Source organism: Ammospiza nelsoni, chromosome 15 (genome assembly GCF_027579445.1).
Source record: "Ammospiza nelsoni isolate bAmmNel1 chromosome 15, bAmmNel1.pri, whole genome shotgun sequence".
NCBI classification, from domain to species: Eukaryota; Metazoa; Chordata; class Aves; order Passeriformes; family Passerellidae; genus Ammospiza; species Ammospiza nelsoni.
Window position 1 is genome coordinate 6110733 of NC_080647.1, and position 14260 is coordinate 6124992.

Genomic DNA, 14260 nt, shown 5'->3' on the forward strand with positions numbered 1-14260 from the left:
AAGGGCACCAGGCCGCAAACTGCTGGGGAAAAGGGCTGCTGGATGTGTCTCAAACGGAAAACAATGGCCATCTGTGCCCTGGGCAGCCTTGCAGGGCTGCTGCCTGCACATCTGCTTGGGGATTAGTGATCCTGGAGCTGTATTACATCCCTGCCCTCCCCCAGCTCAGCTCTGGGAGTCACTCAGCATCCACAGCCTGGGGGCCTTAATGCCCCAAACCCTGCACGTTTCACATGAATCTGCTCTTGGTTTAGTGAGGTGAGTACACTCTGCAGGGGTGACAGGGGGCTGCAGGAGGGACAGCAGAGCATCCTCAGCCCCCAAGGTTGTCACCCTGCCCCATCACACAAAACACTTGTTCCTCCTGCCTGGGCTGAGGAGCTGGGGCTGCCCACAGTCTCACAGGGCATTCACCAGGCTGGAGAATTCACAGGGCATTCATGGGGTGCGGCACAAGGCACAGGGTCTTTTCCAGGCTGCTCCCAAGGGCTGCACAGAGGGGTAAAAAGGGAAACCAGCTTTTGTCAGGCAGTGGTTGCAGAGTGGCAGCAGTGTGACATTGCTGGTGTCAGATCTCTCAGCTGCTGTCAGAAGGGGAAGGAAGTAGAGCCTGTTCCTTGGGCTGTTGTATTTAAAGCCACGTGAAGCAGACTGCAGCCTGCCCCTCCAAAGCTTGTTTCCTTTATGGAAAGTCTCTGGGTGAAACCCACTGGAAATGAATCAGCCTCCAAATGTAATGGCAGCAGAGGTCTGAGCTTCCAAACACACACGGGTCAGGGAGGGGGGAACTCTGCCATGGAAATGCCCCTCCTGGGAGCTGAGGGGTCTGAGGCAAACAGCCATGCAAGGAAAGGAGTGTCCCTCCTCTTGGCTGGAAGGAACAAAGCTCCAACAACCAGGCAAGGCTGCTGGGAATGACAGAGGTTGAATAAAGGGAGTGTGGGATGGGGGAGAGCAAGAGAGCAGATGTAAAACTCTCCGTGGTGAAAGGAGCGTGTTTCCCTTCAGTTTTGCTGGGGAGGATTTGTTTTGATTTTTCAAGAAGAGGTCCCCAGCTTCCCTGTGAAGAAGCCTGGGCTGTGTTCTCCTCCCACCCAGGCCCTGGTGTGCCTGCAGGGGTTGAGGCTTCCTTATTCCTGACACAGCAGCTTCCATCTGCCAGGGTGCCAGGGGGCTGCGTGGGAGTGCAGAGCTCATTTCATGTGCAGGGCATGGGAGGGAAGCACAACACTTCCAGGCACTTCTTATGCTCTGCAAGAGAACGTGTTTGGGTTGTAAATAGAGCTAAAGTCACACTGCTCTCTCCTTGTGTGGGCACAGAGCAGCCTGGCACCCGCGCGGGTGGCAGCGGGGACACTGCAGGTGGCAGTCAGGACACTGGGCTGATGTTGTCTGTGGTGAGCAGCACTTTCCCCTGGGCATGTGAGAGGTCATGGATGCACCTGTGTTACCCCTCAGCTGCAGCTCCTCCACTGTCACCTCACAGGACACAAATCAGCAGCTCCTGCAGAGATGGAGGGGCAGTGAGATGGGGGGGAACGTTCTTCCCTTCCAGGCATGGAAACATGGAATCCTGTAAGGACCTTCCTGGAATGGTTCTGGCTGCCCAGCAGAGTCACTCTGGCATTTCCAGGTGTCATTGCCCAGGTGTGGCTGGGCAGGCTGTGGCTGCTGGTGGCCCCCCTGCTCCACACTGCCCTGCATGGGCTGGCAAAGTCTGACCCAGGCCAGGAGCACAGATCCACCCCAGGCACTGCTGGGCTGGCAGCAGGATCTGAGCCTTGTGTGTGGTGCAGGTCAAACTCAGTGGGCTGTTCTGTGACTGGAGCCAGGAAACATGTTCCTGGGCTCTTCCTGTAGAGCAAAGGGAAAAAATGGTGAGGGAACATTTTATGCACTGACATATTTCCCTGTAAGTTTGGGGCTGGGTTCTTTCTCCCTGTGATAATTCTTTTCCTGGCTCAGGCCCCTGGTGTCTGTGCACTCCACCATCCTGGGGAGCCACAGTGACAGCCACGTGTGGCCCTGGGTGTGAGCACCATGAGCTGTAGGGCCATTGCATTGCTGGGTGCTGGAGCAATTGGAGGAGAGCTCAGAAGCTCCTGACTCATCAGGAAGGTCTGTTGTGCCACTGCCAGCTGAGTGCCCGTGTCACCAGGCTGTTTGTTCCCTTCTGTGTGTCTCAGCAGCTGCAGAATGAATCCTCACACTGGATTTTAGGACAGGTACCTCTCCCAAGGTGCTGCTGTGATTGAGGGGAGAGGACTCTCAGCTTGCACAGGGAGCACAGGAGCACCTTCTCCCTGACCTGAGGGACAAGCTAATCCTGTGCCTGCACTGCTGTACAGCTGCTGTGCCCCTCATGTGCTGCCCTGCCCTGCCCTGCCCTACCCAGCCCAGCAGGGAGGGAGGGTCTGAACTGCAGAGCTCTGGGGTCTCACAGAGCCACTCTGGGATGTTCCTACCAGGGCCAGGGGGAGCCTGGGACCCACCAGACCTGTCCCACTCTGTGCTGAGCAGGCTGGAGCTGTGAGAAACTTTCCCAGCTAATTCCCAGGTAGTTCCCAGATACACGGGGGTGATCAGGGTGTTCCCCCAGGCAGCCAGCACACAGCCACAGTACCTGCATGGGCAGGAGTTTGCCCAGCCTTGCCTGCAGCCCAGAGAGAGGGGAGTTTGGCTTGGCACTGTCAGTGCTCTCCTGCTGAGGGGTTTCTTCCCCTGGGACAAATTCAGCCCCTTCCCAAGTTCTCCTTTGATGGGCAGGGAGAGGGGCTGCATGCTCCCCCCTTGGTGTGGGGTCAGCTGCTCCCACTTAGTTCTTTATCTCCCCAGGCTGAATTATTGTTATTTCAGTTTGTTAAAGGAAAAGTTTCGTGCTATTTTTATTGTAGTTGGACTCCAACTGCTTATCAATGAGATCTTTTTGTTTCACTGCTGAGATTTTAGGGAGTGGTGTCTGTGTCTGTGACCATGTCTACACCTGCTGCCTTTCCTCCTGTACACGGACTTTGTGCCTCCTGGTGCTGCATGTGATCTTTGTCATTTCAGGCCATTTTCATTTGACACATTTGTCCTGGTCCTGGCAAGCCCCTGCAGCTCTTCCTGGGACAGAGGTGCCAGGTCCATTGTGGTGGTGCCAGGCCAGGCACCCCTGTCCTGCCCAAAATGCCCTGCTGCAGGCCCTGGGGATGCCAGCTCCCCTTCCCCCTGTTTGGCTTTCCCTGCATTTGTCCCTTCTCTGCTACCTATATTGCCATCTCTATAACACAATTCCTAATAAAACCTCATTAACATCCTCTCACCTTCCCAGGGCCTTCACTCCTTCATTGCCTGGGTGTGAGACCCTCCTGTCCCTTGCATACATAAATACCCCTCAAGGCCATGCTGCCCCTGGCATTGCCTCACTCAGTTTCTGCCAAAAGAAGCCACCTCTTCTTGGTTTTTTGTCAGCCTTTAGATGGCCATGCTGGGGGTGCAGCCACATTGGGGTGTCCTGATATGTGTCACACACTCCAGTGCCACATCCAGTGCCACATCCAGTGCCATGTCCCAGCTCCCCTGACCAGCCTCTTCTTTTCTTACAGCCGAGTCCTTTAAGGAGTTTGCAGAGCTGCTGCAAGAAGTGGAGCTGGAGAGGTCCATGATGGTAAGGAGATGGGAACTGGGCTCTGTCATTCCTGAATGCCAAATCACAGCCACAGCACCATGTGCCTCTGTGTCAGGCTTCTCATCAGAGGGAAGCTGGGAGCACTGGGAATGTGCTCTGTACTCATCTGTCCATGGGCCCTGAGCATGGGCAGGCACAGCAATGGGTGTGGGGGGCTGTGGCTCTCCCAGGCAGCTCAGGCAGGCACAGAGACCCAGGCCCTGCAGCTGGAGGGGCTGCTCACTGTGGGGAAACCAAGGGTTAAAGAATCAGAAGTGTTTTTGCTCAGTTTTGCTGGGTGCAGGAAGGCAGGTGTCCCTGAGGCCATCAGTGCTGGTCCAGCTCCTGCAGTACAATGCACTGCCATCACCTTCCTGCTGCCATGTGCCCTCAGCCTCTCCAGGCTCCTCCAGAGCCAGTGCTGGCTTCCCATTCCACTCCTAATTCCAGGAAAAACATGAAGGTTAGGCTCGGTGGAGAGCGTGCAGCGTGCCAGGAATGTGCTGCTTGGCTCTGCCTTCCCCTGCCTCGTGCAGCAGCAGGAGCTCCTGCCAGGCTGGGCCAGAGGGGCCATGGGCAGGCAAGGAACTGCAGGAAACCAGGAAAGCACTGAGATATTTCTTTATTATTAATTACATCCCAGGTAGAGTGGCTCCTTTGGCAGTGGGGGCAGCAGTGGAAGGTGTTTCAGGGATTATGGGCACTGTCCATCTTTCAAAGTTGGGGTTTTTTCCCTCTACTTGTAGGACCAGTTCTGTGTTATAGCAGCTCCCTCAGGAGGTTTCACACTCACTGTGTTCATCAGATTTAAATCCCCTGAGGGGCTGTGCTGTGTGGTGTCCTGTCCCCTTCTGTCCCCCTCTCCCTTCTCTGGAGCCTGGGACAGAGCCTGTCAGGGGAGTGGGGCTGGGAGCAGACAGCAGCTGGTGCCAGTGCCTGAATGGAGCTGCAGCCAGTGATACAAACTGGGATCAACTCACTTTCATGTGGATTCATGACAAAGGTGGGCAGAGCACCATCCAGGAGAGATCTCTGAGATCTTTGAGGCAGGAGTGGAAGGGACACAGGCAGGCTTTCCCTTTTCCCTGGCTGTTCTGAATCTCCAGACAAGGGAACCCCATCCTTTATCTGAGGTGGGGGACACTCCCTGTCACCCACAGGATGTCCCCAAAGCCTCCTGGGATGTGGCTGGGGTTTGCTGTGTGTCACCCATGGGGAAGAGCAGGTACAGATGGTTTAAGTGAATTGACCTACGGACAGAGAAGAAGTTTCCAGTCAAAAACATTAAAATCTCAGAGCTCTTGGCTTCTAGCCATGTTCAGCCTCTGTTTAAGAGAAAATTGATCAGCACCCTGCAGTTAAAATGCTTTTTCTTTGCGCTGTAGGTGCAGAATGCAAGTGATTTGCTGATCAAACCTTTGGAAAATTTCCGGAAGGAGCAGATAGGGTTCACCAAGGTAAGGTTGGTTTGTTTGTTTGTTTTCAGTGTAAACAGATTTGTTTTCTGTTACTGTCTTTGAATTCAGATTTTTCTCCTGTTGTTGCTAACAAGCAGTTGCTCCACTGCATTCTGACTTCAGGCACTCACAAACTCCCTGCTCAATGCTGGCTTTCAGCTGCTGGCTGAGGGTTCGTGCTGTGACTTTTAGTCTGATTTTTCAATCTGAAGTGTCTCCAAAATCTTTTCCCAAATTCTCTGGGTTCTCTCCTGGCCTGATTCCAGCACTGCCTCAGTCCTGAGCAAGGAGTGCTTGTTTCAGCCAGGAGAACCTCCTTGCTGCTTCACCCCCTCTCTCCTTTGTTCAGTCAGTGCTATTGAGAATAAAATACTTTCTGCAGAGAAGTGTGTGGTGGAGTGGGAGGGAGGAAGGGAAGGAGGGAAAGCAGGAGAGGCCAGCAGGCAGAACCTGATTATAGTCATAGGGCTTTTGTTATGAAATATTTACATAAAGCATCTAATGAGTCTTTCAGATGGACCAAACTTTTAAAGAAACAAGCTATAAAAAGCAAATTCTCCACATGTGGAGCACAAAAGATCATTTTTCCCTTGTCTACTATCAAGAAATCCAGGTTCCATGTTACTCAGCGGCAGCTTAAAATGGGGCTGGCTCTGGCCCAGCTCTGAAATGGAGATGTTTTGGAGAACACTTGAGGCTTGGATTCAGCCCAGCCCATCTGGAGGCTTTGACTTTTAATAAATACAGGGTTTGAGGAGAGATACTTGATGGCCCTCCTGCCCTCTGCCATGCCCTGAGGGCTGGTGTGAGGAGCCCTCTGAAGAGCTGCAGCCACAAGCATGGCACAGGTGCTGCCCACGGCCCCTGCCCTCGTGTCCTTCAGGCTGGTTTTGTCCCAGAGAGCCCTTAAGGTGTGTAAGGGCTGCTCTGCCCCCAGCCCAGAGCCTGCTGTGCCCTGAGAGCTGAGCTGGCTGCACCCACAGGCCTGTGCCCATGTCCTGCTCCCTTCCCTGATGGCAGGCACGGGTCTCAGCAGGGCTGGTGCCGCTGCCCCAGCACTGGCACGGATTCACCTGGCCGCCTGCAGCCCTTCCTCAGTCCCTGTGCATGGGCAGAGTGCTTCAGGTGGAAGCACAGGGTGGTGACAGTGGCAGGGCACTGCTCAGAGCAGCTGGAGAGGTGGCAGAGGGCAGGGGGTGTTGCAGGTGGCTCAGCCGTTGTGGTTTGGTTTGGGGTTTTGTTTCTTGTGAGGAGCATGAGCTGCAGAGGTGCCAGGGCACTGTGGTGGGAAGAGAGCTGTGCTGTAGCTCCATGCAGGAGCTCACAGGACAGCACCTTGTACTGTGCCAGGATCCAGCTGTGCCATGCTGACAGGGATGCACAGGGAGGTACCCCTGTCCCCAGTGCCACCCCAAAGCCTTGCGAGGGTGTGAGTTTCGGAGTGAGCCCCAGCCACTCCAGCCCCATGTCCTCAGCTCTGATGCTTCTCTGACAGCAGCCTATGCCACACTGCACCCTGAGGTGTCACCCTGGGCACAGAGCCTTCCTTCACCTGCCAGCCTGCAGAGCATCTCTGGGCCATCCCCAGCCAGCAGCAGGAGGGGGGAAGTACAAACGAGGCTCCTCATTTGTGCTCTGTCAGTGTGGGTTCCTCCCATCGCTGCTGGGCCTTCCATCACCCCATGGACCCTTTCTGATCTGCACCAGGGGCAGAAGCCCAGGGCAGGCTGTGGAGCAGCCTGGAGACATGACACAGGGAATTTGTGCCCTCTGCTCGGTTTCCGTATTTTGGCAGCGTCGCCTTCTGTGAGATGTTTTCTGTTCCCTGTGCGAGCTGCTGCGGCCAAATAGGAAGAGCCCTTGAATCGAGGCTTTGTGATGGCTCTGGCTGGAGCACAGCCAGTCTGAGCAGCACATCTGAGTCTGCATTCAGCCGGGAGCAGGGGAGTCTCCTCTGTGCTCCACACGGGGCAGCCCCTCCAGCCGCTCCCTCCCGCACAGCCCCACGGTCACTGCTTCTCCTGAGACCTGCTGTCACTGTGAGTGACACTGCACAGGTAAAAGGGACCCCCTGAGCTGACCCATTGCCCAGCTCTGGCACTCATGGCTCAGGGTGAGTTTGGGAAGGAGCTGGTGCACATGGAGGTCCCATCCCTCTCTCTCCAAGCCCTGGGGCTCAGCTCCACACTGTGGGGCTGGGACCCTTGGGGAAGAAGCTGGCCAAACTTACTGAGCTGAGGAGGATTTGAATAGAAAAGTTTAATTCCGGTTTCACTTGGAAGGAGACAGCTTTTTAAAAAAAACCACAAAGCCAACCAAAAAAATCAGGGGGAGAATTTTGTTGGGATGTACTGTAAGAGCAAGAGGAATGCTGAATAGCTGCAGTGTTTGTCAAAATTTTTTCCATAGGAGATAACATATTCCTACAAGGTCTTAGATAATTCTGTTATTAATTTCATTAATTATAATTTTAAAAGAAAGGGAGGTTAATAACTTCTGCTTGCTTTCATCTTTGGGGGAGCAGGGCCTAAGGAGCATTTGAGAGAAAGCAGTGGGTGAGGGTAAAATGCCAGGATGAACTGAGTGTGCTTTGACAGAACTGCTCTTTCTACACCCTTTGACTTTTTAGAAGTCTGTTTTTAAATTAACTGCAGATGCCTCTTAAAAATGAACTGTGATGATCCTGCATCCACCACTTTTGCACCCAGACCCCTCAGGTGTGCATGGAGGTGGGGGCTCCCAGCAGGAAAAGTGTGTTTGATTTTCCTTATGGAGAGGAGAAGTGGCCTGTGGGCTGGGCTTCTCACCTGCCACTCACTCCACCTCCCTGAAAATGGGGATTTCAGAGGATCCTAATTAGCAACTAATGGTTAAAGAGGAGTTTTGCCAAGTCTATTTGCTCTTTTCCCCCTGATGAGCAGGACCTGAAGCTGCTGAGGGGCTCTGGTGTCACCCCAGTGCTGGTGGCAGTCAGGGTGCAAGCAGGACCTGGCACACACAGAGCAGCCAGAGCCTCAGCAGGCAGGCGCTGCTGCCCCATGGGCTGTGCCATTCCTGGGCACAGCAGTGCCTGCCAGAGCTCCCAGCATGGGCTGTGCCATTCCTGGGCACAGCAGTGCCTGCCAGAACTCCCAGCACAGGGGGTTTCAGAGCCCCCTCCTGCCTGCCCTCAGTGGGATCTGCTCGGTTTCTCCCAGTGAGCAACAAAGGGAAGGTGGGTGGTGCCTTTTGGCAAACCTCAGTGAAAACGTGGTGCTGCCCTTTGATGAATATTCATGAGGAATTAATTTGTGCTCGTGTTTCCAGATTGTGCTTCAGTCTGGGTGATTTTTTTGTGTTGTTTTTTTTTCTGTCTTGGCTTGCTCTGGTCAGCAGCCAGCTCAGAAGGATTTGTAGGTCATCCTTCTGTTCAGTTACATGCTAATTACCAGAGTGGGAATGATTGGCCAGCTCCCTCTCAGTGGCCCAAAATGCCACACTGCAATGTGGTCCTGTCACACATGGATCCATCCTGGACATCATTCCCAGTCCCTTTAATCCCCCGAAAGAGCTCAATGCTTCATGTCCCCGGTCCCTTCAATCCCCAGGAAGAGCTCAGTGCTCCATGTCCCCAGTCCCTGCAATCCCCAGAAAGGGCTCAGTGCTCCCTGTCCCCAGTGTGCCCCTGCCTGCCTGGGTGCTGCCAGAGGAGGAGGCACTCCCAGAGTTGTTCCTGTCTGGCTCCCCAGCTCCTGCTGCAGAAGGAGCTCCCCTGCTCTCCCAGGCTCTTCCTTTCTCTTCACCAGTATTTCCTTGAGCAGAGATCACCCCTCTTCCTCAGAACCCGCCATATCTTCTCTTCCTCAGAACCCACCAGGGAGCTGCCCACAAGCTGGTGACAGAGCTGCAGCCTGGTGGTTTGTGGTCTCCCTGTGGCTGCAGGCTGTGGCCATGTGTGTGGGCACCACAGCCACACACAGCTCATGGCCTCCTCCATGGGCTCTTGTGGCCACGTGCACGGGCACCACAGCCTCCCACAGCAATGTCACCTCCCCTGGGGACAGGCCAGGAGCCACGTGCTCCCAGGCTGCTGCATCCAGAGGCACATCCCCCTGCCCATGGGCTCTGCCATGCCTGGCCATGGTAGCACCAGGCTCTGGTGGTTCCCTTGCCCTGTGCTTCCCACAGCTCCTGGCTGTGACCCTGTTCACAGGGGTCTGAGGATGAGGGAAGTGACGAGGATCTGACTCCATGTTTCAGAAGGCTTGATTTACTATTTTATGATATATGTTATATTAAAACTGTACTAAAAGAATAGAAGAAAATATTTCATCAGAAGGCTAGCTAAGAATAGAGAAAGAAGGAATGATAACAAAGGCTTGTGTCTTGGACAGAGAGTCTGAGACAGCTGGACTGTGATTGGCCATTAATTAGAAACAACCACATGAGTCCAATCACAGATGGACCTGTTGCATTCCACAGCAGTAGATAATAAATGTTTACATTTTGTTCCTGAGGCCTTTCAGCTTCTCAGAAGGAGAAATCTTAAGGAAAGGATGTTTCAGAAAATATCATGGCTACACCTGGCACAGGTGAGCAGCCTCCCAGATGGAGAGCGGGAGAGGTTGGTCCCAGTTCTGGCCTGCAGTGTGGCTGTCTTCCCTGCTGGCCTCTCCACAGGGTGGGGACAGCTGAATCACCTTATGAGTGCTGCTTGCTGGTGGTGAGAGGTGGGAGAGAACTCCTGGAGTGGCTCCAGCCCCATTGCTGCTGCTGAGGAGCAGGGATGGCACCATCCCAGTGCTGCCACCACCACCTCTGCACACCACCTTGCTGGAGACAGTGGAACCCTTGGTTGGGTTTGCAGCTACCTTTCCATGGCAGCACCTGCTTTTCTATCTCAGGACGTGCTGCTGGCACAGCCATCTCCTCTGAGACGTGAGGAGGTGGCATCAGGAGTGCTGTGCCCACAGCTCTGCTTCCCTGCACTTCTGTGGCCTTGGGGCTTGGAGGCTCTCTGAGGAAATGGAAACAAGAAAAGTTCCTGGCTGTATAAGACAGGGCATTAATGGCACAGACAGCCCAGGAGTTTGACCTCACAGACACAGGAACTGCTGCTCCACAAATGCTTTCGCTGCTCTGGGTTTGGGGTTGCTGCTCAGGGCCTCAGTCACGAGGGTGGTGGTTTGTTTTCATTCTCCTTCCTGGCCTCAGCCCACAGTTGCTGCACTGTTTAAATTAGGATTCACCCTTGGAGGACTCTCTTGCTCTGGTTTTGGTGTAGATCTCTCTCTTCTGGTGTGTGAGGCTGCTAACAGAGTCACAGCACCTGATATTGCAGGGGGTGATTGCAGAGGATGCCCTTCCCTTCAGGTGTCCTGTAATTCCAGGCTCTGCGCAGCAGGATATGCAATTGCTGAGGTGAAAAGGTTTGCTGGGCTAAGCCTGCCCTGCTCCAGACACTTACACAGGGGCTGGTGCCACTTCCTCATGGTAACTGTGCTTTCACTGCAGCCATGGCAGGACTCTGGTGGGGAGAGAATCCTCTTCCCTGGAAGGCAGCTGCTAGGAAGGCTTGTTCCTATTACTGGGAGCCACCTGTGCTGAGCCCAGGGGCTTTGGGAGCCCCCAGGCATCCTGCTGCAGGGCATCCAGACAGACAGATGGAATAGGCTCTGCAACTGGAACAGGGAAGCAAAACTTCAGGCAGGGGAAGCTGTGGTCACTCCTGAATTTGTGAGGAAAGTTCCTAATACCCAGCAGTCTGGCAGAGCCCATCTGCTCTGGCTGTGGCACTGGTGTATGCTTGCTTATCCATGCATTTCTGAGTGGGGGCAAGAGAACAGGATTTCAGAGCTTTCAGGAGACAGATGTTGAAAGATAGCAGTAATTCCCCAGGAAGCTGGAACTGCTTTCCACTTGCTTGAGTTTTCAAAAGCCAGACAGAAGATCTGGGCATCCCATACACACCTGCACTGTGTGTACACCAGCTCTCAGCTGCTTGGACCTGGCACTGAGGCTGCTGCCAGGCTGGAATTTCCTGATTTCAGTAATTTAGTTGCCTCCCAGGAATCCCTGATGTGTCAGATACCATCTAAAGTGGATATTTGTCAACCTGGCCCCTACTCTGGTTGTTTTGTGATTGCCAATGTCAGAGTCAGTGCAGGCAGGAGCCAAGAGCCTGGTGCTCAGTCCTGCTGCTCCCTGCCTGCTCTCAGGGGTTCCTTCTTGAACATCTCTGTTTGCTGCTCTTGTTCATTTGTGCTCTCTTTGCAGCACTGCTGAGGCAGATGAGGATTTCCTGCCTGCCTGATGACCTGCCAGGCTTCAGCTTTCCTTCTGCTACTCTCAGAAACAAATTATAAACTCTTTAGAACAGAAAGTTGCCAAAATCTAATGAACCTTTTCTTGACCTTGCTGCGCCTCTGACATTGCAGTGTTTGCCCAGTTGTTTCTGGGCTGTGTGAGCAGCATGTCAGGAGGTGGTGAACAGGTTTTTGATGCATGAGCACATCTTCAGTTTATTGGAAAATGAAGAGATTGAGAGAGGGAACAGCACCTCCTCAATGGGGCTTTTGCCATGATGTTGGCATGAAAAAATACTTCTTGTGTTGCTAGACTGGGTCTTGAGGTATAATTGCATCCAAGGTAGGCAAGGGGCTGTGAAATCAGAGCAAATGAGAAGTGGCCTTCTGTTCTCTGCCTGGGTTGACCAAAATTTGTCCATGGGAATACAGAATTGCAGAAAGAATCTCGGTGTTGATGCATGTTCTTATCTGGAAAATGCCAATAACTGGTTCTGCTTCGACCTCTCTGCATCTACAGGAAAGAAAGAAAAAGTTTGAGAAGGATGGAGAGAAGTTTTACTCTATGCTGGATCGCCACTTGCATTTGTCTTCCAAAAAGAAGGAATCTCAGTTACAGGAGGTGTGTATGGAATTTTTCTCAGAGTTAGGTCCAGAAGCAACAGCACCAACTGCTCTAGGTCTTAAAAAAAAGGAGAGGAATCATCCCTTAAAGTAACCAATTGAAACTGATAATCAATTAAATCTACCCAAAGCCTGAGTTCTCTGTGAGATCAGGGAAATCAAGCTCAGTTCTCCTGTGTCTGTTGGATGCTGGTTGTGGCTTCAGACATTGTCATTGCTTGTTGTCACCTTGATGGTGAAGGGCAGTGACCAGTGGCACTGGCACAGCTGGGGACTGGCCACCCTTTCACCTGGGGAAGTGCTCTGGCTGAAAAGTAACCAGTTATTTTTCCTTTTGCTGGCCTGGTGTCCTGCCTTGCTGCTGGTGCTTTTGGGTGGCTGTGGGGCAGGCAGAGGAGGGGGTTCCTTCCAGCTGGTGCTGCTGCAGGCATGTTGCAGCAAGGAAGGAAAGCCAGCTGGATCTGGTCAGATCTGTCAGACCAGTTGTCACATCAACCTACGAACATCACTTCAAGGCAGACTGTGTGTGAGCTCATTGTGTGCTCCTGCCACTGCTGCAGCTCCAGAGCTGCTGGTTCTGGGACACAGGTGGAGTCAGGCAAGAGGGTGGTGAAGGTGGTCTTGTCAGGAGAAGAGGCTTGTGCTAAAGTAATAAAAGAGCTTTGGGAAAGCCTTTTCTTTGCAGAGTGAGAAGAGATTTTAGATCCTTGAATGAAAGGGAGCCAGAAAAGGGCAGACTTAAAGGAATATCCATGTTCCAGCTCACAGCTGGGCTGGACACCAGGCAGGTTTTCAGTGAGGACAGAACTGTGTGTGGGCTGACAGACAAAAGCGAGTCAAATGTTTTCAAACTACATGTGATGTATTTTCTTTTTCCACCTTTCCCTCTTTCTTCCAGGCTGACCTTCAGGTGGACAAAGAGAGACACAATTTCTTTGAGTCCTCCCTTGAGTATGTGTACCAGATCCAGGAAGTACAAGAAAGCAAGAAATTCAGTATTGTGGAGCCGGTAGGAGCTTCCTTTGCTCTCAGTCTCATTTGCTGATGCTCAGATGTGCTGGCAGGGGATGAGCTGCCAGCTTGGATTAGGTCCTGTGGGGCAGGAGCACTGTGAAGCCCCAGTCCTGTTTCTTCTGGCTATCTGTGGATTCTAAGGAACAGGCTGGACACTGTACAGAGCTACAGGTCTTGTTATGACTTATCTTGGCCCCCCTGGGTTTGGTGAGGGCTGTCTGTCTGCAGAGGGACAGAGGTGTCACCTGCCCTGCTCACCTGTCCCAGCCTGGCTGAGTGCAGGGACCCTGCCCTGGCTGGTGGCTCTGCCCCAGTGCCAGCTGCAGTGGGGTGTGGGATCCTTGGATCTTGTGGATGATCTCTGCACATCTGCTCTGGGTCTCCCTGCAAGGTCTTTCATTCTGGGGGTTTTATTCATACAGATGTGTGGCTGGTAGCTTGAGCTTTAAGGACACTGGTGGATAAGCCATATCAAGGCTGGCATTTCAAAGCAGTGAAGAAAAAATAATTGCATATGTAATTTCTGAAACCCCACACTCTGTCCATCTTTCCTTCCATTATAAACACAGAAGTTCAGTGTGTCCCTTCCCTCCACTGCAGGTGCTGGCATTTCTCCACAGCCTCTTCACTTACAACAACCTGACAGTGGAGCTGACACAGGATTTCCTCCCATACAAGCAGCAGCTCCAGCTCAGCCTGCAGAACGTGAGTCCCTGCCCAGCTGAAGGACTTTTCTGTGTGACTTCTGTTCTCATTTGTATTTACACACCTCTGATGACAAGGTCTTTCCACCCAAGCAGTCTGGCCATGTTTGCCTTGTTGCAGATACAGTTATTTCCTTCTCAGTTCATGTGGGTTTTCCCCTCTCTTCATGGGACAGTTCACAAGTCTATGAAATTGTTTTCTCTGGAAGGGGCTACTGCAGTTGCATAATTTAACCTGGTGCATAAACAAGCCTGAGATTTTCTTTCAATCAAGAGATTGAAATTGTACTATAAGAAGGCCTCTAACCTTGATCTTAATGGTGCTGGCTTCCTGCAGGCTTGCTGCATGCTTTGGTAAGCTCCTCTGCTGGCCAAGTCTGCTCATGGGGTAGAATATCTGAGTCCTGTTTCCTTTATCTTCAGTCTTTCCTGACTGGCCTTCATTTCTGTGGAACAACAGCTGTAAATCTGAGCCAGGATGGTTTTGCTGCTGGCTCATTAATTGGTCCAAGTAATATTCCATCCAAA

At 52.8% G+C, this 14260-nt stretch overlaps 1 protein-coding gene across 1 annotated transcript in view; it reads left to right on the top strand.

Annotated features, from left to right (window-relative positions):
• Positions 1–14260, top strand: part of OPHN1 (oligophrenin 1) — a 51955-nt gene that overhangs the window by 16216 nt on the left and 21479 nt on the right. The window contains exons 3-7 of the mRNA XM_059482793.1: positions 3588–3649; positions 5035–5106; positions 11911–12012; positions 12913–13023; positions 13629–13733. Of these exons, the coding sequence (XP_059338776.1) occupies positions 3588–3649; positions 5035–5106; positions 11911–12012; positions 12913–13023; positions 13629–13733 (452 nt within the window). The remainder of the gene's footprint in view (positions 1–3587; positions 3650–5034; positions 5107–11910; positions 12013–12912; positions 13024–13628; positions 13734–14260) is intronic.